Here is a 27,452-nt window from a genome sequence, read left to right as displayed (position 1 = left end):
ATATATATTATGTTATATATTTACGTTAATTTATTTTTATACTGTCCCCATCCAAACACCTACAAACCAAACTGCCATCCTTCCACCTTCTGCCAACAGAGACAACAAAGCTCTTGCAACTTCTATCCCTTCATCCACAGGATTTGAGGAAATTATGATATGGCAAAAACGTTTCACAGTTCGGTCAAGTTCGGGCTCCTATTCTTTAGAAAACATGTGCAACTCATAAGTTTATTCCTTCAACAAATAGCATTACATGTTCTTGGAACTGTTCTGGGCAGAGGTATAAATCACAGTCCAATGTAAGTTTCACTTGTAGATGTGAAAGAAAATATGAACAAATAAGTAAGTTAGCAGTTTTGCAAGGCATTCTATATGTTCATGACTAGAAAAATATAAAACATAATACGAACCTGTAAAAATATGCAAGGGGAATGAATTATAGATTATCATACACCAGGTAAGATTTAATAAGGATAAAAACCTTCCTTAAATTAATTTGTCCTTAATTTTTGTATCCTCCAATGAAATAATCAATAGATCCTAAAACCAGCAGGTGGCAGATGATGAGAAACTTTATGATGGGGAGCAGAATGCCGCACAAGGATTCACTGATCAATCTAAGCATCATGACAAGAGAATGACCAAATATTTTCCTTCGCTTCATGTGAAGCAAAAGGATGTAAACAAGATAACCCATGAAAAAAATGGATCCTACATCTTATGAAAACTTTAGATTCAACTATCATTTTATAGGAAATATAGAGAATCAGTCCAATCTAAATTGGGGATATTATTTAGAAAAAAAATGACCCAGATATAATAGTAAAAGGGAGATGGAGGGGCAGAGTTACAGATTTTAAAAAGACTTAAGAGACATGATAATCAAATGCAACATGTGACCTTGTTTGGAATTCAATTCAAGGTCCAACTGTAAAAAGACATTTGCAAGACAAGCATCATGACAATCTCAAGGTGCTATCAAAGTATCATTGACAGTTTTGCTAGCTGTCGCTATGAAACAGAAAGAGGGGGCTGATTTGTTAGAAAGGCTCCTGAAATACTTACAGGTGAGATAATTTGCTATCTGGGCATTGCTTTTAATTATTTCAGAAACATAAAGTGGAAGGGTGGCTATATAAAAAAGATTGGGAAAGTGGCATCTGTTGAAACTAGATGATGGATACATGAAAAATCATTTTGCAATTTTCTCGATGTTTTGTGAATTTGAAAATTTCCATAATAAAAATGTTGTAAAAGTTTAACATATCATTAAAACAAATTCTCCATGTTTTTAAATTGAAGGAGGAGATTGCACACCAGCAGTGGGGTTAAAAGTTGCAGATTCCTCTAAGATTCATACTCCATCCTTTTCTTAGAGTCCCAAAAATTTTAAAACTGGCATAGAGACAAAGTCATTTGAGATACTAGACTAAAGGCCAAGCAGATGGTCAGAAAAGAACCAGAAGACCCTGATCAGAGGACCAGTTCCTAAAGTTGTCCTCTGCCCCTGTGCCAGGATGCTCAGCTCCTTTCAAAGTCAACTGAGGCCCATGAACAGTCAGAGCACGCTGCAGCCCCTTGGGAGAAAACAAATTCCCAGCAAGCACATAAGACAACCACCCTCGTCAACTCCCCCTAGGCATCCATATTGCCCTCACACCTCACAGGAAATTTTAAAATATTCAAATACTATAAATTTGGCATTAAGGCAAAAAAAGATATGGGGGGGGAGGGGTGCAAAAGCCAGCAGCTGGGTATTTTTTACACCGACATAAATAAAAATGTATACATTAAATGTCTTATAAAAGTCAACTTGGGCAGTTCGCTGAACTGGGTTAGTTGGCTACTGCTCAAATATAGCCTGTCAGTCTGCAGGAGAAAAGAGCTGTGCTTTTGTAGCTCTCAGAAAACCAGTGTTTTCACTCATCATGCAGTGGACCAAAGGGAAGTGCTGCCTCCCATACGAGCTCCTGGCCTACCCTGCTCATCCCATGCCCTGCAGAAGAATGGAGCTTCTGGGTGAGGGTCTCCATTAGTCAAGGACCAGCTCTCCCCACAACAAGCTCATGTGATCCCAACCCCAACTGTAAGTTAAAAAAGAGGCGCATTCAATCAACTAAGCAGAGAGCTTCCCTCATCACTCGAGGGCTTCTTCCTAAGGGTGCCCGCCTAAGGGGCCCTTCCTGATTCGCAGTGGGCCCTCACCATGCGAATCACTTTCCCAAACAGGATTTTAGGGCACTCGAAATTGTTAGTGCAAATGAGAACTGTCTGTCAAATTTTAGAGCTCAGCGAGATCTAATTAGGCCGCAGAGTGTGAAGAAAGGAATGAGAGGGTCTTGATAGAGAGGACGAAAATATACCCATCTGCAGGAAAATATGTGAATCAGGCAGACTATTAACAAAGGGCCAGCTACCAGGTTCGAAAATAATGAACATAAACAGAAGAGGAAAGACATGGAATATAAGTATATAAAGGTTAAGTTGCAAAATGTGTTTTCTTTTTTAAATAAAATTTGTGAATCGTTCTGTAATATGCTCTACACGGGTTTTGGGGGAAATGTTGCCATTCTTCTTACAATCTTTGCATTGAATGAAACATTTTAAGTGGCATTGCCTGTCCTGATTCGAACCTGGATGACTAAAGTAATTCCAACTGAATACGTCAAATAGATAGGAGTGTCAAGTCTTACTCATACATGGTGTGACCAGTTTTTTTTGGTATTATTGAGGTCTTCTGAGGTTTTGTTTTTACCCTTCACTTTGGCCACTTTGTGTTTCAAAATACGTCTGCCGGGCGGGGGGGGGGGGGGGGGGGGGCAGAAAGTACACTTCCTGCAAGAGTTGTGGATGCCTGACCTCAGCAGGCATAGGATGTCCAGAGGACAAGAAAGAGTTTGAAAACAGAGGCCAAAAGAATCTGGGTGAAGCAAGCAAAAAGCCATGAAGGATCTTGCTTGTAGGCTGAGATAGAGAGACTAGGGCCCAAGTCTTCTTAGACAAGTTCTAAGAAGCTGAACTTCCCTAGCCTGAGCCTCTTCATTTGTGAAGTGGAGATGGTCATTCCACCTGTTCATGGAGTGGCTTGGAGGAATACAGACATGAGGAAGGGCGTGGGGGTACTGGATGAAGGAGAGTGAAAAGATTAGCCAAAGATGCCCAGCCAGTATGGCTCAGTGGTTGAACATCGACCCATGCACCAAGAGATAGCCGGTTCAATTCCTGGTCAGGGCACATACCCAGGTTTTGGGCTCGATACCCAGTAAGGACATATAGAAAACAACAGATCAATGTTTCTCACATCAATGTTTTTATCTCTCTCCTTCTCCCTTCCTCTCTATGTAAAATCAATAAAAACATATTTAAAAAAATATTTTAGGATTAGCCAAAGAACATGTATACATTACCCATGAACACAGACAACAGTGTGGTTGTGGGATGGGCCTGGGTGAAGGTGGATAGGGGAGGGGAAATGGGGGACATTTGTAAAAGTGTCAACAATTGTTTTTAAGTAAAAAAAAAAAAAAGAATGTGTAGCAACTTTGTCAAATGAAAGCCAATCCAAAGCAAAATTAATAAAAAGATGAAAAGAATATTTAATAACATTGATGTGAGAAGAACACTGATAGGTTGCCTCCTGTGTGCATCCCGGGAACAGAACTTGAAACCTAGGTAAGGGAAAGAAAATGCTCGGTAGTTTTATCTCAAGACACTGTGAGGCTTCCAAGAAGCATGGGGTTGGGGGTGCTTGCAGCTGGACGAACATGTTAGGTGAGCCAGAAGCAGGCCAAGAATCCAGTCTGACCTCTTCACAAAGCTTTTTTATCACAACCCAAAGCCAGTCACTTGTCTTTGTTTCCAGCTCAAACCTAAGTATCCAAAGAAGAGGTGCCGTTTCTCAACCATCATCCACTCAAAACTGGGGCCCCAAAGGGCTCTTCATGGTTGGAGGGCCTTCTTCTCCACCGGCAGGTCTCACAGCCCATCCCCACTGTCCCAGACTTGACTTTGGCACGACAGTGTCGCTGTTCTTCCCACGCAGCCAGTCCAGGAGCCTGTGTGGACACATCTCTGATGCCAGGCGGGAGCCTACCCTGGGGAACCTCAATATGCCTCCAAATTTAACCTGAAACAGGCACGCAAGTTTCACCACCAAAATAGTTAACCAAGGGCTTTTCATTAAAATAGATGTTAGAGAAATATTTTTTCAAATGGACATTTAAGCGCTTAGCTTTCCTGTGAGAATCTTAGCGAGGACTTGCTACCTCCGCCCTTTCATTAATGTGGCTGATAAGAAAGGTACAGAAAACCTGAGGAATAGGAGGGACACTAAACTCTGGTGTCAGTAAATTGTAAGACTGAGAGTCTCATCCTTTCAGAGTAACTGCCTGCCCAGCATCCTCAGATCTCATCTAACCATCATAGCTTCAATTAAGTGATTCTCCACCAACATGTTATGGCTGATCCATAGCCTCTGACCCCTTTGATGAGCTTAATAAAATAGAAACTCTTTTAATTAAAAGGAACTAAAGAAACATAACAATTAAAATGATCCGGGACCCTGGATTGTATCCAGCACGAGAAAAAAAGCTATATATGATATTATTGGAAAAATTTGTGAAATTTAAATAAAACTATGAATTAGAGTTTTAAAATGTAAAAAGAGATAATGGGAAGTAAAAGGATTAAGTACATTCTCTGAGGACAGATGGGGAAAACTAATGTGCAGTATGGTGACTATAGTTAATAATATTGCACTATATATTAAAAATTTGCTAAGACTATTTCTTAAACATTCTCACCATAAAAGTTAGCTATTTGAAGTGATGGTTGTCTTAACTAACTTGATTGTAATACATTCACACTGTATACATATATCAAATCATTATATTGCACACTTTAAATATATACAATTTAACTTGTTAATCATATATCAATAAAGCTGGAAAAATAAAATTTTAAAGTTAGAAGAATCTTTAAAAATTTTAGGATATTACTACTCACATCTCTTTCAATGAGGTATTTGAAACAAAATACCTCACTTTTATTTTTTAAAAGTGAAAAATCACAAAAATACTTAAAATTAAACTATTTTTCTCATCCCATCAGCTCTGAAGCAAATGGGGTGAAGTGGCTTAGGAAATTATTTGTTAAATATTTTCATTCATAGTTAATAAGTGGATATGTCTGATATTAACATGCAATGTGTTCTAATTATATTCACATTTAAAGAACTTACAGGTAAGTAAGCAGCAGCCTGTGCTGCAACCTCTGAGCTCCGTTCGGCATGCTCTACAACCGGAGCTCACTGAAGAGTGGCCAAACGCTATTATTCCAACACAATGTGGTACATATGAAACTGTATGTGTCAAGTTTGGTTTCTGTCCCTTGTTAAGTCACCTATGAATTTAAAAGTGTAGAAGGTAGAAAAATAAGTGTGGCATTCAGAAACACAAACCAAAGAAACCCAACTATATTCACTCATATAAATACAAGTATAACACTAAGAAATCCAAACAAAAGGCATAAAGAATACTTGTTTGTGGTCAAATCCATTTTCCTTACACTGTATGAAGCGTAGCAACAAGAATGCCAGAGTGAACATCACACTCACCAGGTCTCACCTAAGGAACCCTTGGACAAGTGACTTACTGCACCTGCCTACTCATTTGTGGGTTAGAAGATGAACAAACCTTAAGAGCATGTGAAATAAAAAGAGAAAGTTTAAGTGACCTCTGAATACTTTGAGTAGTGTTGGACTAGGTAGGAAGAGTTCCAGCTTGGAAACTGGCAAAGACCTTGACCTCCTTTTGCAGAAGATATCTGGAATTTCTGACTGAGAGTAACTGAAGTAATTATTGAAAGAGGGATGCCATAAAAGCCAAGGAGTAGAAGTTGCTAAGTTCATTTCAGAATATTCCTTCTATATAACTATTAACATATATTTCCCTCCTTCTTCAAATGGGCAGAGCTTCATACATGAATTGCCTTCCTAAGGCAATGAATAAAGAAGTCACTTAGCTTTTTTTAGTTTTTTAAAAAAAATCTTGCTTTCCCTCTAAAAAAGTGCATTTCATCAAATATAAGATGCCACTGAATGGAAGACACATCACTATTTACCACCAACAAAGTAAAAATGTTTTCAGTTAAATTGGCATACCACAAATTTCTGAGATGTTAACATGTAAAAAAAAATGCCTTAGCATCAATTGAATATTGCAGCATAAGGCTTTGACACAGTATTCCCAGTATCTTGGACAAAACCATCTTTTAAGAGGAATGGCAACTCTGCAGGTAGATCATGAGTCCCATTTGACTCAACCCCCTCTCTCCACCCTTATCATCTCTATTAAACTTTTTAAAAATGGAAACCATTTATCACTAAACAGAAAGTAAGGAGAAACTAGTTACTGAAGGCTAATTGTATATCTCTTAAATACTTTCTGTATTTCTTCTTTTCAAGGGCAGAGTTTCTGCTTTATATGTGTTATTTTGGAAATGTGTCAACTATTTCTGAAATACCTAAAGGCTAACAGTGCATATTCTCCTCCCTCATGCCCTGTTCTGATAGTAGCAGACACAAGAGCTAGAAGGGATCCTATAAACCACTAGGCCAAGCCTTCATTTTGCAGAAGTACAAAATGAGCCTTTAAAATGTGCTACGTGGGGTTGGATGCATGCTAAGAACTCATTCATCCAACTCCCAGTCTAGAACCTGCTAGATCAGGGGTCCTCAAACTACGGCCCGCGGACCACATGCAAATACAAATACTGTTTTTGTTCCCGTTTTGTTTTCTAATTCAAAATAAGATATGTGCAGTGTGCATAGGAATTTGTTCATAGTTTTTTTAAAAACTATAGTCCGGCCCTCCAACGGTCTGAGGGAAGTGAACTGGCCCCGTTTACAAAGTTTGAGGACCCCTGTGCTAGATTGTAAACATTCTGCTCAATTATTCCTATCTTCAATGGTAAAGGACAACTCTGAACAGCAATTTTTCTTGTCTGCTTGTCTGAATTTTCCACAACTGGTTTAATGATGCTCCTTTCTCTAATACTAGCCCCCAAATGAAGCCGTGTTTGTATAGCACTAGAGTCTGGAGAGTTTGAAACAAATTCCTCAAGGTTTCTCAGCTCTTCTCTTCTCACTCAGGTTCAGAGACAAAAACTTGTTAAGTTGCAAATATGAAATATGGAAAGCAAAGAAAGTAAAAACAATACATTCAATATTTTCATACACTATCTCTTTCTAAATAAACTTCAAAAATGAACGCAATGAAATATTTTCCTCTTGTTAACTTAAGTTTAAACTAAATTGATCATTTAAACTAAATCATTTCCAAATGCATCCCTGGTATGACTCAATTCAAATCAAGCCCTGCATGTCTACACACTATATCGGCCATACTAGGTGTTCAAATAATAGCACTTCATTGGAAGACGCCAAGACAAGACAAAGATTTAAAAGTTCAAACTCCCATGCTGAAATCTGTATGATAATTTAAGTGGTTTCCCTATCACAAAAGTCCAGCTTGATATCTCTAAGCTATAGGAAATGTCTCAGAGAGGCAGTTATGCTTCTGTAGGGTTAGCCATGAAATATATAGGTTATGGTTTCAGGAAGATTCTGGAATCTGTCCCAAATTGGGTAGTGTCCAGTTTGGCTGAGAAGAAAAAAGAGCAACACCTCATCTAAAACCACACACATCCCAGGCACTGTTCTTGTTACACAAGCCAAATGTGACCTCAAAGAACGCTATGTTCCTAGGACTCATACACCCCTGCTTCTATCTAACCTCACCATGAAACACCAAATCTACCCTGAAAATGAACTTGCATCCTAATTCCATACATTCACATCGACTGCAACCCAAAGCCAATACCACCAAGACATTTCACACTCTACCAGCCCCATTCACCAGGACACTGGATCTCCTGTCTTCTCTGCCTAGGTAGACTTATAGCACTTCAAAAAGCAACTTTCTTTTGACAAAATAAACCAAACCAAAATGGTCAATAGGTTAACATCCTTTCTGAGCTCTTCAATTACACTGCCTTCTGAGTCTGAGGGCTGGCAGACAGGGCAGCCCTGTCAGAGCTGCAGAGAGCTCTGCAGATGTCTCTGTTGTGTTCAAACTGAAAAGGAGAAAAGATGGCCCTCTGACAACAGACAGCTGTCAATTAGATGACACGCTCGCACTTGGTAGGCCAATGAGCAGCGATGGAGGTGACAGGTGCTTGGCTAATCAGCTTGCCTATAAAATCACAGCCCTTCCCTTCCCAGCACTCACACCAGCACATGAAGTGACAGCATGTGCAGTTTTCAACTATCCTGCTGAGAGAGAGAGAGAGAGAGAGAGAGAGAGAGAGAGAGAGGTGCATGGCTTGCTCACCCCGGTGATATTAGTACTGTTACAAAAGCTCTGGTCAATATAGTATATACCACAAAAATCAGACCAAAGAAAACTGGAAAGCACGGATAGGGAAAGAAATCTCTGTAGCATAATAACCCAAAAATAAATAGTGGTAATCTAATTTATTCAGAGCTGGTTCACACTGAGACTGAATTATATTGATATTATAGGTAACTGAAAATATGTATCAGAAAAGAAGAGGCAAAAATGATCCACCCAGTCTTTCCTCATCCTCCATCTTGCCTTTCCCCCGTCTAGCCACTAGGGGGCAATTTGGGGCTAGATCCTTGGAGGCTGAAGTTTGGAGCTTTAAGGACTACATAAATATTGAGGGTGAGGGTGGGGTTGGGCGGATGAATCTAGAAGTGATAAAACTCAGGGGACCTGGAGAGTGAAAAAATGAGTGTCCCCAAATCTTGCACTGATTTTCTTAATTAGCTAACTCTTAAGTTCAAAGCTATCCCCTCTAAACTAATAATTAAATGATAAAATTTACTAAGGAGCTACTTTATGAGCCCGATAGGTATTTTTATCCTTTTTGATAATAAAAATACTTCTCTGCCTCCTTCCCTCCCCCTCCTTCCCTTTTACTTCTCTTTGGTTTCTAAAAGAGCAGCTGGCTAGAAGCCTAGGAATCCGGAAGAAAAACCAGAGGAGATAACCAAAGTGGACCAAGAGTCGAAACTGTGGCTGTCCACCTGCAGGTAGAAGTTGAAACAGCAGAAATCTGTTTTAAATAAGATGAATTGTAACAAAATACAGCCTCAATGAAATTGACGCTAATGTAGCGAGATCTTCCTCAGTCACCAGGAGGCCTGACCGCTTTTATTCAATTCTGCTTCAGCTATTCCAAACAAGAGTCTGGCATGCCTGCCATGCCTAAAATAATCACCAAAGGCTTTTATATATAAAGGAATTTTTAAAAGATGGCTGAAGAGTGGAAAGACTAGATCTTGAGGTTGTGTCCTTTGCCTTTTGGAAGTCAAAGAAAAAGTAAAATTCAAGGTTTTTCAGCTCCACTCCAGCTCTCAGAGCCTTGGAGGCACCCCCAGTCCCCAAAGCCCAGAGAGTAGGCAACTGGGCCCTCACTGCTGGCTGCCCACACTGCAGAATGTCCACATGGACACTGCCTTCCAGCTCATCCCTGGAAGACAGCACTGTCTTTCTTTGAGAGAACTGTAAGAAGCAATTCAATCTCTGCCTGAGTTTATGACCAGCGTGCAGGAGCAGTGCCAGGACAGAGCCCAGAACAGCCACTGTCTCTCCAAAACCGACACTTATACCTCATCAGTCAAGCCAGAACAGCAGGCCCTGCCTCCAGCCAGCTGCCAAGTATCTCAGGAAGCACACTGGGTTCCATCCAGGGAATCCCTGTGGCAGGGTTGAATGACCATGTCACCAGATCCAGGCCAACATGAGTTCCGAAGGGCTTGGGACACTCCTATTTCCTCCTCTACCCAAACCCTTAAGGCTGTATTATCCATATAGACGCTATTCATGGATACTAACATCACATGGCCTGGGACACTCAGATCATTTCAAACGCCTCACCTCTGTTCCTGCTAATACTAAAATGGGCACCTTCTGCTGAAAGCTGTTTCCTTCTTATGAATTCTTCCTAAGCATAAAAATCCAAGAACTGACATAACTTCTTGGTACAGTGTCAATTTGGAATGTGTAATTCTATAGTTTCCTCAAACTTCATCAGCAGCATTTCCTGATATTGAATGCAGCCTTTTATTTTTAGTTAAGAAAGCAATGCTAGAGAGAGAAGGGGGAAAAAACAAAAAACAGGAGTATGTCAAGGGAAAATAATTTTGCACACATATGACACTCAACAAGGTCACTCCAGGCAGCCCTGGTTCTTTCACAAACACAGCTTCCGAGCAGTGATGGGGCAGCTCCTGGGACTGCTCTGTCACCCCCTTCCTCCTTTCACCAGTCCAAAAACTGGGCAGGTCCAGCCCTTTGTCATGCAGTCTGTCCCTTGAGCATTCTCGGTGGAGGTAGGGCAAGGATATGAGAGGTGCTGGAGACAGTGAGAGGGGCTAAGAGACTGACTTGTCACCTTACACAGCTCCTCTTAGATCCCCTGGGGCCCAGGCACCACTCTTATGCTGGGAGAGAAAAGGTAAGGAGGCAATCATTTCCACAGAGCAGGAAGTTATTAGTAAGAAAGCCTGGCTATGGAAATATTAGGACTGGAGGGAGCTGGGACTGCCTAGCCATCCCTCTTAAGTGAAAGTCTAGCTCAGGTTCTCTTGAGATCCTTTCCTTTGTAGCTCTGAGTTCAGTCTGTATTTTCCTTCTCTGAGGAACATGGTATGTGAGTGATCTCTTGCTTATGGCAAATGGACCTTCTAGAAATCATGTCCATTGAAAATAGAGAACTGATGCCCCGCGCGACCTGGCTCACAGTTTGGTCCTGACCATGGAGTCTGTATCAGTGCCCCGGGTGCTGGGGAGTCAGCTCTCTCCAGTTCCACTGGGGCTGCTGACACCATCCCCCATACTTGCTTCTTTGTTATTGTAAAGCTTCCACATATTTAGGAAGCTTTTCCATCAAAATATTCCGGAATGGCTAGAGGCTCAGACACGTTAATGATATCTGCACACATGTGCTTTTTATCCAAGTTCACAGCTCCTGGTCACTGAGGGTAAACAGTGTTATCAGTGATTATTATGGATTTAGTCAAGTATATTTTATTCCTGTCATTTATGAGCACTTGTGTTGGCTGGTATTTACAATGTCGGGATTCTGTCACTTTGGCAACCTTTTGAGACAACATTTTTCCAGTGTTACAGTGACATTTCAAAAACTCAGTATTTACAAGCAAAGGATACCCTCTGGCGCTGTGACAATGAAATCCAGTGGTAGTTGAACAAAGGGACCCTCGGCTAGAAATTTCTTCGGGATGCATTTCCAGCTGCTTCTGGCTATTACTTCATAGTCTGGGGTGGCCCTATGCTCTTTGGAATTAAGAGGCTACAAAGACATCTAGGAAAAAAGGTCCGCGTTACAAGCTACTGGAATCTGAACTGCTCTTTGTGAGTCCATGTGAGTGAGGTCTGCTGGGTGATACCGACAAGTCTCTTAACATCTCTGAGCTTTCTCTTCCCATTTGTACAAAGTGGCCCAGGGCACCAGGTGTCCTTTCGGTCCTTTCTTACTCTCACACAGTGGTCAGCAAACTCATTAGTCAACAGAGCCAAATATCAACAGGACAACGATTGAAATTTCTTTTGAGAGCCAAATTTTTTAAACTTAACCTATATAGGTAGGTGCATTGTTATTAACTTAATTAGGGTACTCCTAAGGCTTAGGAAGAGCCACGCTCAAGGGGCCAAAAAGCCCCACGTGGCTCGCGAGCCGCAGTGTGCCGACCACAGCTCTAACATTCTAAACTTAAGGATTTCAATGTTATAAACCAAAGCTAAACTCATTATCATTATGAATTGTTTTTCATGTCCTGCCTCCAGGTTATAAGAAAAAGAATCATGTGGGGGAAACAGGAAGTAAGCCATGATCTAATCAACCCATCCACTTCTTCCCCTTTCTGCTCACCCTCTGGCAAGAAGGATGCGCCAGGGATGGCAAAGGAGGATGCAACCGTGAGGACAAGATGCAGGTGGTATTACACTTCAGCCTGGGCTGCAAGGCCTTTCCTCCTCAGTGCGCGGCAGTGCCTACCACCGTAACCGCGGTCCTTTCAAACCAGGGGAGGAGAGTTACCACCACTGACAGGTAACAGACAACAGGAAATTGCACCATATTGTATGTAGTTTCTTATGGGAAACATGCAAAATATCCGCTTTTTGGGGCTCTCAAGTGACAGTGCTGTCGATGTACAGATTGCTGGGTTCATCATTTCCTCTTCAGAGGCGCAGTCTTTCTTACTGACAGAAAGAGGTCCGTAGTGTGATGATCGCTAAGTGAACAGGGAGAGGAGAGCTGGAACCATCTATGAGAAGACTGTAGGCTACTTGCTATGACAAGAGGTCCGCCAGCTTTATCCGGAGTTAAAGGAGCGAGAGGTGGAATGATAAACCTGGAGCCCTAGTCCCATTCTTGCTACTTACTATATTAATAGTGACAAAATCGCTCTGAGTCTCTGTTTCATTATCAATAAATGGGGATTAAAAAGAGTGCCTACCTTTCTGGGTCACTGGCATAATTAATTTAAGGAATTTGTATAAAAGTGCTATCATGTAAGTTATTTGCTCACAAGTTATATACTTCGTTACTGTTGTTGACTCGTTTATTCATTTACTCATCCATCCACTGACTCTTAAGCAAACCTCACTGAGTGACCCCTGTTAAGCATGAGATGACACCATAGTCCATGGCCTTTCCCGGCTGTAGAGTGTGTGACAATTGTTAGGATAGAAAAGTGCACCACAGGCCACCTGTGCACAGAAGAGACCACGTCGTTCTGGCCTGGTCATGACATCGAGGGGCCCTGGAGGACACAGTGCATGAGCTGAACCTTGGACGGAGAGTGTGAGTTACCTGGCAAAAGGAATGCAAGGGGAGGAGAAGGGGAGGCAGGTGAAGACACTGCAGGTCCATGGAAGGGCTTTCATAAAAACTGAGACAACCATGGCAGAGCCCGAAGGGAACCTTAAGCAGCTCAGTACAGCTGGCACAGGAGAAGTGTATGGTGCGTCTGACGGGCAAGGCCTGCAGCCATGACAAGCACCAGGCTATTAAGACCCTGTACATGGAGGGATGCTAAGCAAGGCCATAACCAGGATTTTGTCGAGATAATCATCCTGTGGCCCACTGTGAGAGAGAAGGTGGGTGGAGGGAAAGGAAGTAGAGGGGTAGAAACAGCAATGGTAGTGACTGGGAGCATGGGGGATGGGCAGACTTATTGGTATAGAAAGCAGAATTGATTAAATAGGGTGAGAAACAGTCTCAGATGGTGTTTGGGGTCAGTCACCAAGCCAAGAGACATAGCTGAAGGAACTAATACAGAGAAAAAGTTCAATCAATAAAATTCAAGGTTAAAAGCACAATACCTTAGAAGAATTACCCCATTGGTAACTGCCAGATTTTACTCTAGCCCCTTAAAAAACACATCTAAATACAGGGTGTCCCCCAAAAATGTATACACACTTTACAACTGGTAGTTCAATGGATGTTTCTTTCTTTTCAGATTTAACCCACTGGAATAATAATTATTCAAAGTGTGTATACATTTTGGGGACACCCTATAGATGTAAAAATATAATCTGAAAGTCACGGGTTAGAGTCTCAAATTAGGTAACTATACTATTAGCTCAAGGCCTCTACCAACATAGCAATATCATGATCTTAAAAGTTGGGAACAGAATGCTATTTTGTAATAAACATTTACTGAATACTCAAATGAAGGTGTAGAGGAATATATTATTGTTAAATGTTCTGGAAAGTTCCAATTTCTGGTTAAGGTTCTACAGAGCTGATTTACTATGTCTGCCTTCTATTTCTATAGCAATATGTATAAATATTGTACCAGAGAATAAAGAGAGACATATTGGATGGAGCTTCCCATCTTGGCTTATCTGTGAGCTTCTGAAGGCACACTATAAAGTTTTAGAGGAGAGTACAGTTACCTCAGATATAATGAGATGAAGCTTTGTAATGAAGTGTGGAATGGAGAGAGTCTGGAGTCCAAGAATCATAGGGTATATGTGTTGTTTGCAAAAGAGAATACAGAACAAGTTCTCCTAAAAATCAAAGAACAATCCTTTCCCCCACATAAAACACACCAAAAGTAAATATCTCTTCCATTGACAAAATAGCACCCACATCTTGCACTATGAAAACAAATTCAAGCAAATCGTGTTTGGGAGCGAGATTAAGAAGAATAGGTCTATACTAGTGACTTCTCTTTGGCTCAGAGTAAAATGGCAGAGATGCAGAAGGACCCCTTAAGGGACAATGATTGGTAGTAGCGGCCGCTAACATGCTTCTTTGCCACATGTCACTGTCCACAGTAGAACTTTAACCACCGCTGAGGTGGTGTTGTACCAGTCACTCTACACACAACAATTCTGAATTGCAGAGCTCAGTGTGACAAACAGACTTCACAGTTCAAAAGTGCTGGCAGCAGATATTTCCACAGGAATGACTCACATCCAAGGGAAGAACACTCAGTAGAGAGGGCTTCAGAGGAGTGGGATGGCCTAAATTAAGTTGTATTCCCCAACTTCTGCGAGAGTTTTGCTCAAAAGGTTTGTTTAGAATTTAGAATGTATTTTTCTATTGACAAGAAGTTTATACAGTTGAAATCTAAGGTCCTGAAATCTAATTCTCTTGGGGTTTTGGATCTTAGATGAAAGCAATGACCTATCTAAACTTTGAATTCTTGTGAACCATAAGAGAGGCAGAATATGCCATAGCTGATTACATAATTTGCACATGCAACTATTTTTAATCCTGACTGGTGATCAGTAATGCTACTTGGTGTTCTACCTTCTCTACAGCAACTATCACTTGATATTTATCTGTGACTTCATTCTGTGAACCATATACCTTTTGACTGTCACCCAAGTACATATTTTCTGAGTCTATACTAACTTTGGGGATAGGGATCCATCCATGTTTCCCTCAATCCATTCACACAGTCCTTTTAAATAGCACAAAAAATTCTTTCTTTGTAAAAAACTATGTAAGGGGTAACCTTCATATTCTGCAGAAAGGATATGTAGTTTTCTTTCTATTAATACTTATATAGTGGGCATCTAGTCTTTGGATTTTTCTACAGTAATATGAAGCAAATTTATAAACTTTTCTACTAAGACACTGTACTAGTAGCATAATTAATTCACTATGAATAATTACATAGACGCCCTACATATCTTAAGTGAAAATAAAATTATACTCAGAAATATTTTATATCACCAAATATTTTACTATTAACCTGTTGAGATAAAATGATTTTATAGATATTCATAGTTAACCCAATATTCAACAAAATATAAATGTTAAGGTAAGGGATTTCATCCAATAGGAATCCACCTATACATGCTTGTATGATCTACCAATTCATTCCCTCTTCATATTATTTCTCATTCTGCCATTATGAAGGTCAAATGAATCTCAAAGAAGCTTGTAAAAATCTCTATCAAAGCACAAGATGAGTTAAGATTTTGATCCTGATTTTGTAACCTTTATAATCAGTTAAAGCCTGGCTAGTGTAGCCCAGCCATTGAGTATCAATCCAGGAACAAAGAGGCGACCAGTTTGATTCCCAGTCAAGGCACATGCCTGCATTGCAGGCTAGATCCCCTGTGGGGGGCATGCAGGAGGCAACTGATCGGAAAATCAATAAAAACATTTAAAAATAATAATAATCAGTTAAAATTCAAGTTACATTCTAGGGTCCTTTCTCTTGACTTTACCCAGTGTTCACTGTAGCCAGACTCTCAATGTTTCCATCATAAACCCTGCACGGTATTTTTTTTTTTTAATGTAAAGTAAAAGGTAAAAGGAAAACAAAAGTGAGAATAGATAAAAGTGACTTATCATCAAAGTATGAGAAAAGCTAGCTACTTGGCTAAATAAAAATAACATATTTAGTGATTTGTAATATAAGAATAAAATGAACTCACTGAGTCTCAGGAGATCTGCAATATAATCTTTGCAAAAGGTAGCTTGCCAATTTAATTGAGGTAGGAGTTATTTAATTTTTTTACAGGTATAGTTTTCAATAAAACTACATATGCCTATAATACTGCAATGGCAGATGTGCCTCGATTATTAGAGATGGGCTCAAGGGAATATATACAATGGATCTTGAAATCCGTAAGCAGCTGTTGGGGGGGGGGGCTGAAATAATGGGGGAGGATATTGTACCACACACACATGTTCCTTAAGTGCAGCAATGTTTTGTTACTTTATGCAGGTGTATTACAGAGAAGAAATTTAATAACTTACTGTATACAATTCCAATAAAACGGAAAAGACTCAGGGCCCTGCTGTGTATTATCACGGTGCAAATGAGCTCGGATTATTCTGCTTGCATTCACGGTCAAACCCGACACACAGAGACCCCACACCTAGAGCTCCAGAGGATGGTCACCGCTTGGAAACCTCAGTGATGTTCTTCCTTAATTACTTTCTTATCATTGAATTGTCACTGTCCCAAACGCATATAACCGTGGCTTTGAGGTGGGTTGAAAATAAGATATACTTGGTTATTTTTTAAAACATCACAGAAAGCGTTCACTGCAAAATGTCTTTCAAAAGGAGAGGCTAATAGAATCCAGGGATAGATACACAGATTTCATTAAGTACCACAAAAATATAACAGCGATGATATATTCTATTCAACAAAATCTGCGGATGTGCCAGGCTAAAGATGCTACCCCACCAAAATTTGACTTAATACTTTATTAAGTACAAAAATGTCAGACAAAAATAAGTACCATTATAGAAAAAAAACTGTGGGTTAGAAATGCTAAAGCAAATGCAGCTATGTATTCTTGCTGGATTTCTTCTCCCAAGAAACTACTTCTATTATTAGATAATAAATAACACAATGACATCAAAGGCCCATGCTTTAGGACAGCGGTTCTCAACCTGTGGGTCGCGACCCCTTTGGGGGTCGAACGGCCCTTTCACAGGGGTCGCCTAAGACCATCCTGCGTATCAGATATTTACATTACGATTCATAATAGTAGCAAAATTACAGTTATGAAGTAGCAACGAAAATAATTTTATGGTTGGGTCACAACATGAGGAACTGCATTTAAAGGGCCAGAAGGTTGGGAACCACTGCTTTAGGACGTGCAGTTTAGTATGTCTGTGAGTGAAGGCATATGGGAGGAGACCAACATAAATATCCACCGCACGCACACACACACACACACACACACACACACACCTTCAGGGGATGGGCTTCTTCTACTCCAAGCAGTTATCACTATCAGGCACAGCAGCAGACTCGATTACTGGTCTTTTCTAAGGTATTTATTTCTAAAACAAAGGTGTTTGTTGATATCTTTCAGTGCTCGAATAATTTTTACTTTGGGTTTCAGCTTTAAGAGCTTCAGGAGACATTTTCTTAATGTGGGATTACATCAAGCATGATCATAGGCAAAAGAATAAATATTTCTGCTGTTTTATAGTGAAAAGTTTTGCTGATGCCGAATTATGTTTTCTTTATTATGGCACAAAGCTAGAGGGCTACACAGATTTCCACATGATAAGCAGGTATATTTCAACATTAAATTTTATCAAGTGCACCGACTGTTAACTCAATTGTTTGGTCATTAATTGATTTTCCCCTTTCTCTTTACACATCAAAACTTTAAAGATGCATTGCAGTCCTAATTGTTAGTAGTTATTAAAACCCCTGAATAGTTTCATAAGAAATTAACCCCAAGATTCTGGTGAAATTTCCATTTGGATACCAGGACCCCATTTCTTTGGTGTCATGTAAAAATCATTTCAAAGTCATTTTGATGGTTGTTCTGCACTAGCTGTCCTGAACTGCTCCATAAAAGTTGTCTATGCTTCTAACACACAGTTTTCATGTCATATATTTCACAAGTGAGTAAAATGCCATCACCGAAAAAAAGTTCCGGTCACATTTAAGAGTCTGTTAAAGGTATTGCTTCAGAATTTCATTCTAAGTAGTCCTCGTATTTTTGGAAGAATAATTTGATCTATGATGAATCCAAATTCGTGATAGCAAACCCTATTCTGCCCGCTTTGCACAAAAGCAAGGCCCAAATATAATCTGTATATGTTTAAGAAAGTGTTCATGCTAGTGCTGAAATGTGAATTGGCATATTCTACCCCAGCCTTTTCACAGGAAATCTTCATTGGTTTTAATGAAATTGCATATGCTAATTCTGAGGATGCTACAGAATAGATTATTCATACAGACAGGAGCATTTTGATTTTTTTTTAGAAAGGGGGGTATTCAGGAGTGGTGCAGGCCACCCCCCTCTATGCCTGCCCGCACCAACTGTGTTCAGAGTTCCAGTCCACCCTGAGCAGGCCTGGGGGAAGCTTCTCTGTTCTTGGCACCATGATAAGGCCTGAAATCTGTAGTGAGCCTGGCATCTACCAAAAGTGATTTTCCAAATGGGCTCTCTATAGCCCTCTGAGCCTGGCCTTCATCAGAGGCTCGGGCAGCAGGACACGCAGGCTGAAAAGCAGTGCCTTTAAAAGCATCATTCCACTGGTCAAAGCCCGGCTCTGCAACTTACTCAAGGGTGAAATCTTGCAGTCTGCTTTACTTCTCTAAGCATCATTTTCTTAATTATTCAGTGGGAATTAAAATAATGACCTTGAAGGTTTATGCTGGCATTTAACATTATTTCCCCAGGTAACCTCTAGGTTACATGGAGAAATTCACTCATTTTGACATTCACTCATCGGCCTCGCGTGGGCTGTGAGAGGACTGGGGAGGGGACTGGAACCGATAACTCCCAATCCTTGATAGAGCAACTTCACTGCGCGTCACAGCACCCACTGCACTCGGCTGGTCAGCCTCTGAGGGGCAACCTGAGAGCCTACAGAACCTCCGGTGCTTATGGCAAAATTAATCTAACTGCTAGGGGTGCAGGGATTGTCACAAAATTCCAAACTCCAGCAAAAAAAAAAAAGAAAGAAAAATACTAGAGTTTCATTTTCAAGGAAACATACCTATAATTACTTTTCCCCTCTGCAATTAAAGCTTATTTACCATTAGCCTGAGCCATAACTCTTTTCTTATCAATATACGGTAAGGGGTTTGAAGAAGGCTTTAATGCTTCCAGCATCCTCCAGGTAAGGGTGGCGCTTAAATCAACAGCGCTAAAATCAACAATGAAAGGAAGTCCCTCACAGAAAAATGTCAGCTATAAATGAAAAAGGAATGATGGAGGTTTTTTATTTTTAAATCATTAGTTCAAAAACCTCTAATTCAGCCAAGCATCATTAATGCATGCTAAAGCAATCTGGTCAGAGATTGTTGGGGCACAGGGGTAACTACTCAGCGCTAAAGTATCAACACCAAGACTGCTTGCTAAACAAAAGGGGCAAGGTTTATTTACAATGAAGAGAAGGGGGGGCGGGGGGAAGAGGTTACAAGTTTTACCAAATAATTAAAATTAGCATCTCAGCCCTCAGCCCTGACAGGTGTCGCTCAGTGGGTAGAATGTTGGCCCACCACCAAAGGGTCACTGGTTTGATTCCCAGGCATGGGCACATACTTGGGTTGTGGGTTCACTCCCCAACCCTGATCAGGGTGCGTTCAGGAGGCAACCGGTCGATGCGTCTCTCTCACATCTCTCTCTCTCTCCTTCCTTCCCTCAGTCCCTCTTTTCCATTTTCTCTCTGAAAACAATGGAAAAAATATCCTCAGGTGAGGATGAACCAAAACAAAAAAAGTAGCATCACCAATAGCAACATAACAACACTATATGCCCCTGGACAGAATGCAATGTGAAGCACATAGCATCATCTATAAAATAATATAAAAAGGTTTAACTTGTACCTGAAAGAATTTGGACCTAGTTTTCAAATTGTAGGCAAGGTAGAGTAACAAATTAAAGAGCACCACAAAGAAATAAACTGACACTGCTAGAAGGGGGGCTACTCTAAGGGAGATAGCATGTTTTTAATTACAGGAACTATTCTAGCATAAAAGATATTATAAAGAGACACATAAAGAAAATGTTATACATAAATGACACCTCCACCCAAAAAGCTATTAAATACATTTTCATTGGACAATTGAAGAAATCTGAACACCTAATGGGTATTAAATTAGAAAACCATTGTTAATTTTATTAGGGGTGATAATAGTATTTTAGTTAAATATACAAGTGTTCTTAATTTTAAGAGATTCGTGATAAAAATAATCCAGGGATAAAATCTTATTAGATCTTCCACTTAAAAATGATTCACTAAAAATATATACAAACAAACATGAAGCAAATGTAACAAATGTTAACAACTGTTTCAGTGGTGAGCACATCCACTTCATTTTATTGTTTTTACAACTTTTGCAAGTATTTGACACTGTATACTATGAGATTAAAAAAAAATTTAAATTAAATAAATGAAGTTTGATTCTCCCTTAACAGCCAGAAAGCTGCTGGTGGGACTGAAGGGAGGGTATGCAAGAAAGATCCTCCCTTTGTCTTTCTCTGTGGTACCTAGCACACTGCTAGGGGGCCGGTAAATATGTGTTAAGCAATGTGATGAAAGAAGGGCTCCTTTATCTCCTTTGGTGGGTGTTGGGTGGCTGCTGGGAGAGGCTACACCCACAGCGATGTCCTGAAGCAAAGGTGCTGCTGCCCAAACAACAGTGCTCAGGGCGAGTCACAATGGCAAACCCGCTGCACGCTCAGCCGTGATGTCTGAAACTAGCTGTTGTAATTTTAAATATTCTGCCCCATGGTCAGCACTGGTACATTAAAAAAGGACAAGTCTGGATTCTGACCTTTGGTTTCAACAACACACTCACCAGAAACAGCAAACATGGGGTCCCTTCAGGCCTCCAACAGTGAGGCCCCAAGGCTAATACTCAGCTCCTTGAAAGTGAGTGTGTACAAGTGCCTCTCAGTGACATGACCTCGGTATCATTCCATAAAACAGTGGTTCTCAACCTTCCTAATGCCGCGGCCCTTTGATACAGTTCCTCATGTTGTGGTGACCCCCAACCATAACATTGTTTTCGTTGCTGCTTTCATAACTGTAATTTTGCTACTGTGATGAATCGTAATGTAAATATCTGATACGCAGGATGTATTTTCATTGTTACAAATTGAACATAATTAAAGCGTAGTGATTAATAACAAAACAATATGTAATTATATATGTGTTTTCCGATGGTCTTAGGCGACCCCTGTGAAAGGGTTGTTCGACCCCCAAAGGGGTCGCAGCCCACAGGTTGAGAACCGCTGTCATAAAAGATATTATAAAGATATAAACCAAATATTATACATAAATGACACCCCCCCAAAAAAGCTATTAAAGACATTTTCATAGAAGTTAGGAGGAAGGGCTTCCAAAGAAATTTCTTATAGAAAGTATGATTTTCTGGTTTCCATGGGCATTAAAATGAGGCTTACAATGTGGTTCTTATGCATTGCTATTCAGACTTTACTCTCGAAATGACGCCTAAGTGTAATGCTGGAGAAATAAAGCCGGGTCCACACAATACACGCCAAAACTGGCATGGCCCCTGCTTTCTCGGAGCTCATAGAATTCAGGTGGAACCCAGAATTCAACAAACATAAATAAAGGCAAGTTGGGAAAGCACTATACAGTGAAGCAGAGCGCTAAGCAGTGCACAGACACTGCACAAGGCAGTTCCCATGGAACGGGTCCCAGGAAGAACGTGAGGACTGGACTGGGTTACTGCACACCGTGAACTAACATTTAAGCCTGACGTCAGATTAAAAACCAAAGTGTTTCTGTTTACACAAGGCCTACACAGCCATTTCCATAAAAAGAGACAAGGGATCCCATGCCTTGTTGCTTATAGCCTCTCCATTTTGACTTTAAATAGGAAAAAAAAATTAAAGGGTCCAAAAGTTTTAGAATTAAGTAATTTGTAACTCCTTTCATATCAAAAATAAAAATAATTATAAGAAAAAAAATCCATTCTTAAATATGTAATTTGTCTCAGAACCAACTCCACATTTCAGATTAATAATCAAAAATTACTAGATTTATGAGGAAATGAAATATAGAGAAGACGCCTTTCTTGTAGAGCTTCGAAGTTATTGAAATCTAACAAAGGTATTCGAGAGTAGGCCTAATCCTTAAACCCTGTCAATTTGCAGATGTACCGATCAATGCCTTTATCAGCACAGTCCTATTTGATTACTTGAAAAAGATAAAGAATGTGGAGGAGGTTAGAGCCTTGGACTTCACTACAGAAAACAAGATGTGGACTAGGAATTTTGTATAAAGATTTCAAGGCATCTACTGATTTTCAACATAGCAGTAATTTTCACTGCCTGTTAAATGAAGTACATATGCAATGTATTTCCATGCCTTAAATAATCAAATTAAGGCAAGAAATTGAAAAGCTTTTTCAAGGTCAGTGGCAAATCCAGATTTTGGACACAAATCTTTAAAATAGAGCCTATTCCTATAGAACATTCTAGGAAGTCACCTAACCCAGCTGCACATTAGAATTGCCTGGGGGATAAGAAAAGCAAAGGCACAACTCATAAGACTCTAACTTAACTAGTTAAGTGTGAGCTAGAAAAATAAGAGTACTTTTTTGTACTTTAGATGATATGCCCCAGGGAACTCCAAATGGAGGGGACAGGAGGAAACAAAAGCTCCCCCTCCACGCGAGTCACCTTGCCACACCGTGGGGACTCTTTCTAACTTTCTTGCCACACCGTGGGGACCTCTCTCTCTCTCTCTCTCTCTCTCTCTCTCTCACACACACACACACACACACACACACACACACACACACACACACCTTAGTATTCAGGAGATACTAATAATGAAACCATTGCTTTAGACTTGGCCACATCCCAGAAAGTGAAGACAAACAAGTCCTGATAATCAATGCAGAATTTCCATTTAAGGGGAAAACTTCTACCTTAATAACAATCATTTGTTGACATCATCTCCCCATTCACAGAGCTCTCAGCGAGATATATATAAAAAAAAAAGTTTGCCATCACCAGACATCCTATTCAAAGCAGCAAAACAAAGGCCAAAAGCAAAGGACCTCTGTTCTCTTTTATCCTCTGAAGTGATGCCCATTCGGGATATTAGCTATTGGCTATTTATCACTTTAAAGTTGGGCTATCTTGAGAAAAACTTTATTTCCGCTCATTTTCATTTCTGTCAGACTTTCCCTTATAAATTTTATTTTCTCTGCCAGTAAAAGTAGTATGAGGTTGTAATTTGGCAGGAGCATTTTAAGCCTGGGTGTGATTTCCGTACCCCAATTTGATTTAAATTAGTTTTGCCATATTCAGTGAGAACTTAAAAAAGGTCCTTTCAGCCGCTTTGGTTTGTCTATTGGGTCTTTTTCTATACAACTTCAAGTCTGAAAAGTCACCACGTTTATTTCTGATAATTTTATGTAGAAATGCATTAATGAATTCATATTATCCCATTACTATTTTTAATGAAAACAACTTAACTGATAATAAATAAATAAAAACCTGCCGGTTTTGTTTCTCGGCTAAGCTATCCACTTTTTTTGAAAGCCACATGTCTATCACTATTAGTGTTAAATCCTCCAGAGAAACACAATGGGCACTCACATGCACAAGCTTTAACCTGACGCATTTCTGAATCAATATACATTTCTCCAGGACAGCACTTTGCTACCTGTTGCTTACCACCAGCATTTCTCTACACCAAACAAAAGGCCTCTGGGACTGGCATAAGCAAGGTCACATGTAACAGTGCTCACCCTACAAGTCCACAGGATATTGTTATAATACAATAAAGCAGCTTTTGGAGTTCCCTGGGGCATATCATCTAAAGGTTTTGCGTCCTGTGTCTCTATAATGGAGGGGACAGGAGAAAACAAAAGCTCCCCCTCCACGCGAGTCACTCACCTTGCCACACCGTGGGGACTCATTTCAGCTGTGATCTGCTATTTAGACCTGAAGCCCAAGATACAGAGACGCTGTCTTTCTTTTGGTTTGCATTGCTGGTGTTGCAGACAGGGATTCAAAGAACCATTCGGCACCAGAGAGAGACTCATTCACTGGAAGACACACTCTGGTCTGCTCTATTCTCAAATTTCACAGAGAATTCATAATATGGGCACTTTTCATCTCCGGCCCCTATTTCCTCAATCAGGGCATTTCCAAAAGTCTGCTCTTTTATTTACCCCTGAGTGATCACACCGTTTATGGATGCTGCTGAGACCAGGCTAAGCAAGACTCACAACCATGAAGCAGAAATAAGAAAGAAAGCATCTACCCTCCACATCTACATTAGGAAGACTTTTTAAGAAAAGCGTACTCTTTTATACAACGGAGTTTTCCTGGACACGAATGTCTCAAAATGAACCTCCCAAGGCCCCGAAATTCAGCCATCACACGCCAGTCCATCCACCTCTGTACTCCACCCTCTGCCCCTTTCCACTTCTCACCTTATGTTTGCCAAGAAAATTCACTTCAGTTTCACCCGAGGGAAGTATTTCCCACACACCGAGGGAGGGTCTGTGTCCCTGCACATACACAGACGACTCACGCGGTCTGGATGATGCTTTCACAAGTTAAGGGGCCTCACGCTTACTCAGCAGAGGAAATCTTTGTGTCTGTGAGGAATCACGCCAATTCCTATTACTAAGAAAGGATACAGGGGCGAGGAAGCCTATTCTCTCATTGACCAGAAAAAGAGGCCCAGCAAAAACAGAGACCTCTGCCATGACCATCTGCAAAAAGGAAGGATGTTGTCAACTTTCTTCTCCCCAAAACTCTGACGACCTCTGCCTTGACCCTCAGAAAACAGATACACAGGAACAGGCTCTTCTGCAGGAATTGAGAGCTTTACACCAGAGACTCGGCACTGAGAGAGGCTTGTCGCCTGGCTATCTACCCCGAACATTTGCACTCACATTCCAAAGATGTTTCCGTTGCGTTGGAAGGACTGTAAATTTCTTTCCTGCAGAATTCTTTCCAAACAAACTCCCATGGACTGTCCTCTGCAGCCGTGCAGCGGAGCTCCCTAACCAGGCACCATTCACCTCCTCTTGCAAGTCTTTCAGATGCTGAATATGACTGCATTGGTGGCTGGGCCAAAGGAGCAAACTTTAAAAATGCAAATGCGTCCAGGGAAAACCAAGCCACCCGAATCCCACCTTTAATGACAGGCAACTGATCTGAAAAGCAAACCTCCTTCAGGGCTCTATTTCATCACTAAAGCTGTTTGCTTACATTTTCAGGATATATTAAACAGTTGTTTTAAATTTTTTAAATAGATTTTTTTCCCATTTCATTAAAGGAAATGGGAGGGGGGGAGGGTTCAAGAGAACAAGCATTCCCTTTCCAGCACAAAAAGAACATACGTTGTTTGGGTGAATAATAAAACAGTAGAAAGCTTTGAATATTAAAGAGGATTATTAAATTCTATCAAGAGTTTTCCACAGAAACCAATGCACTTATAAAAAGAAAGCTTACATCTTAAAAAAAAGGTTTTAAACATATGATTAATACTGATACTGAAATTAAAAAGAAAGCATCTATAAAATCTCAATTGTCTTGAAACAAAGCTTACACTTTGGGCTACTGATAGTATTTTTAGAACGGGGCTTTCTCTGGAGAGTTAAAGGTATGCAAATGCAGGGTGCACAGAGACAAACACACACATGCTATACCTTTGTATTACACTGGCATTTTATTATTTAATTAAAGTACTCTTATTTTTTCTAGCTCACGCATGCTTCCCTTGAGACGGCTTTGCTGTTAGCCTGCTGGCCTTGACTTCCAGCCAAAAACAATTCAGAAACAAAAAGGGACAACAAATCATATTTTCACAGACATTTTTATCCCTCAATACAACCCTGTTTTCACACAACATCATACAGCCCCTAAGAAAACTATAATTTAGGGCAGTAGCCACCAAACCCAGGGTTTGACACATGGCTGCACGAAGTATTTCTAGTGTAAGAAATTCTTAAGTTCTTAATTGCAAATAAACTCTTTTGATGGAACCACTTTCACCGACATCGCAGGTTTGCAAACAGTGCCACTGGTACCGGTTGAGGGATTAAAAACTAAAAGCGAGCCAGCAAATGTAGTTCTGATATGCCAGAGATCTAAAGATGAGGTGCCTATTACCTACAAGCTCTGTGCTGTTTCATTACTTTTTAAACGGAAGAGGCATCGGCAGGCTCTCAGTGCATCTTCGTGTCACAGTCCAAAATGCATCATCTAATTTATAAAATAAACCGAATTACCAGGCTAATTCTCCCAACCCTTTCCCATGCGAGATCCTCACTTACCTGGTGGCAACCCTGTAAGTTTGATTCTCTCCCATAAGATGAATATGAGCCCCTTTCTGTTTTACCTGCCAAGAGAAACAAAAAAAAAGTGTAAATATGAAAGTTTGTTGAATTAGTTTATTCTTCATGGAATTAAATTGCTCCTACTGTATTTGCAGAGAAAGACTGGCTATTTTGGCTCATGTAGAATGTCACTGCTTTCCTGTGCCAGGTTTTAAAAAAAACTTTTTTTTAAAAAAAAAAAAAAAAAAAAAAAAAGCTTCCAGGTAATAGACATCTACTTCTCTTCCCCGATGTTTACATACGTAAAGTAGGCACTACTGGCAATGTATGCAAGCAAGAGCGGGAATAACACTTCCTCACTCTGGCTATGATAAACTGGAAAAAAATATCCTTCATTCCTATTCTTAGCCAAACTGCTCCACACTTCCAAAAACTGTCATTCCAATGGCCTCCACTTTCTCTAACAAACAAATTGTCATTTCTTATTTTCACTTGCGTTCTCTCTCACAAATTTAAACAATTTCATTTTTATTTACACAGCAGGCAAATTATCTATGTAATGACCCTAGTCTAGGAATTCCCATTGATTATATTGACACTTAATGGTGAGGCCAAAACTAATCAATCAAGGCTTTCCAGATGGTGAATACAGCAAAAGAAACTACTCAAAATTCTGAGACATTCTCTCTCTTTTTTTAACTCCCTTTCCCAGGAGTAAATTCCATCGTGATCACAATGATGATGGAATTTACATTTGGAAAAGAGGGCTTTGAAAAACTGCCGACTCTGATCCCAAGTTCAGATTCTACCAGCAGACTCCTCAGGACATGGGATAACAGAATGTGAATATCTTGTTCCAATTCTAACAACCTAACTTTATATACAGAGATGTATGCAGCCTCAGAAGCTGTTTGGCCACATCTAAGGATGTCATCAAGGCTGCTCATTGGTTTCTTTTTAAAGTATGGTTACCCTTAATAATCAGCAAGGTAGACAATGAAACCACATTACAAGAGATCTAAGCAGTAGAGTTCAGTGAGTGACATATGAAGAGTTATCACTGAAAACGGACCCAGACCACACATTAAAAAGGTCTAAGGACAGCCAA

The 27,452-nt window shown here is 40.2% G+C and overlaps 1 protein-coding gene across 21 annotated transcripts in view; it reads right to left on the bottom strand.

Annotated features, from left to right (window-relative positions):
• Positions 1-27,452, bottom strand: part of TCF4 (transcription factor 4) — a 335,849-nt gene that overhangs the window by 134,169 nt on the left and 174,228 nt on the right. For 13 of the 21 annotated variants that reach the window (XM_015564424.1, XM_006764466.2, XM_006764465.2 and 10 more), the window contains one exon: positions 26,342-26,406. In XM_015564424.1, coding sequence (XP_015419910.1) covers positions 26,342-26,406 — 65 coding nt within the window. Of the gene's footprint in view, positions 1-24,487; positions 24,611-24,955; positions 25,113-26,341; positions 26,407-26,646; positions 27,018-27,096; positions 27,162-27,452 lie in introns of those variants that run through there. The other 8 variants (XM_006764476.2, XM_015564427.1, XM_006764478.2 and 5 more) reach the window with 5 other exon arrangements.

This window comes from Myotis davidii, unplaced genomic scaffold (genome assembly GCF_000327345.1).
Source record: "Myotis davidii unplaced genomic scaffold, ASM32734v1 scaffold38, whole genome shotgun sequence".
NCBI lineage: Eukaryota > Metazoa > Chordata > Mammalia > Chiroptera > Vespertilionidae > Myotis > Myotis davidii.
The sequence above is the reverse complement of the archived record's forward strand: the minus strand, read 5'-3'. Positions and strand labels throughout refer to the sequence as shown.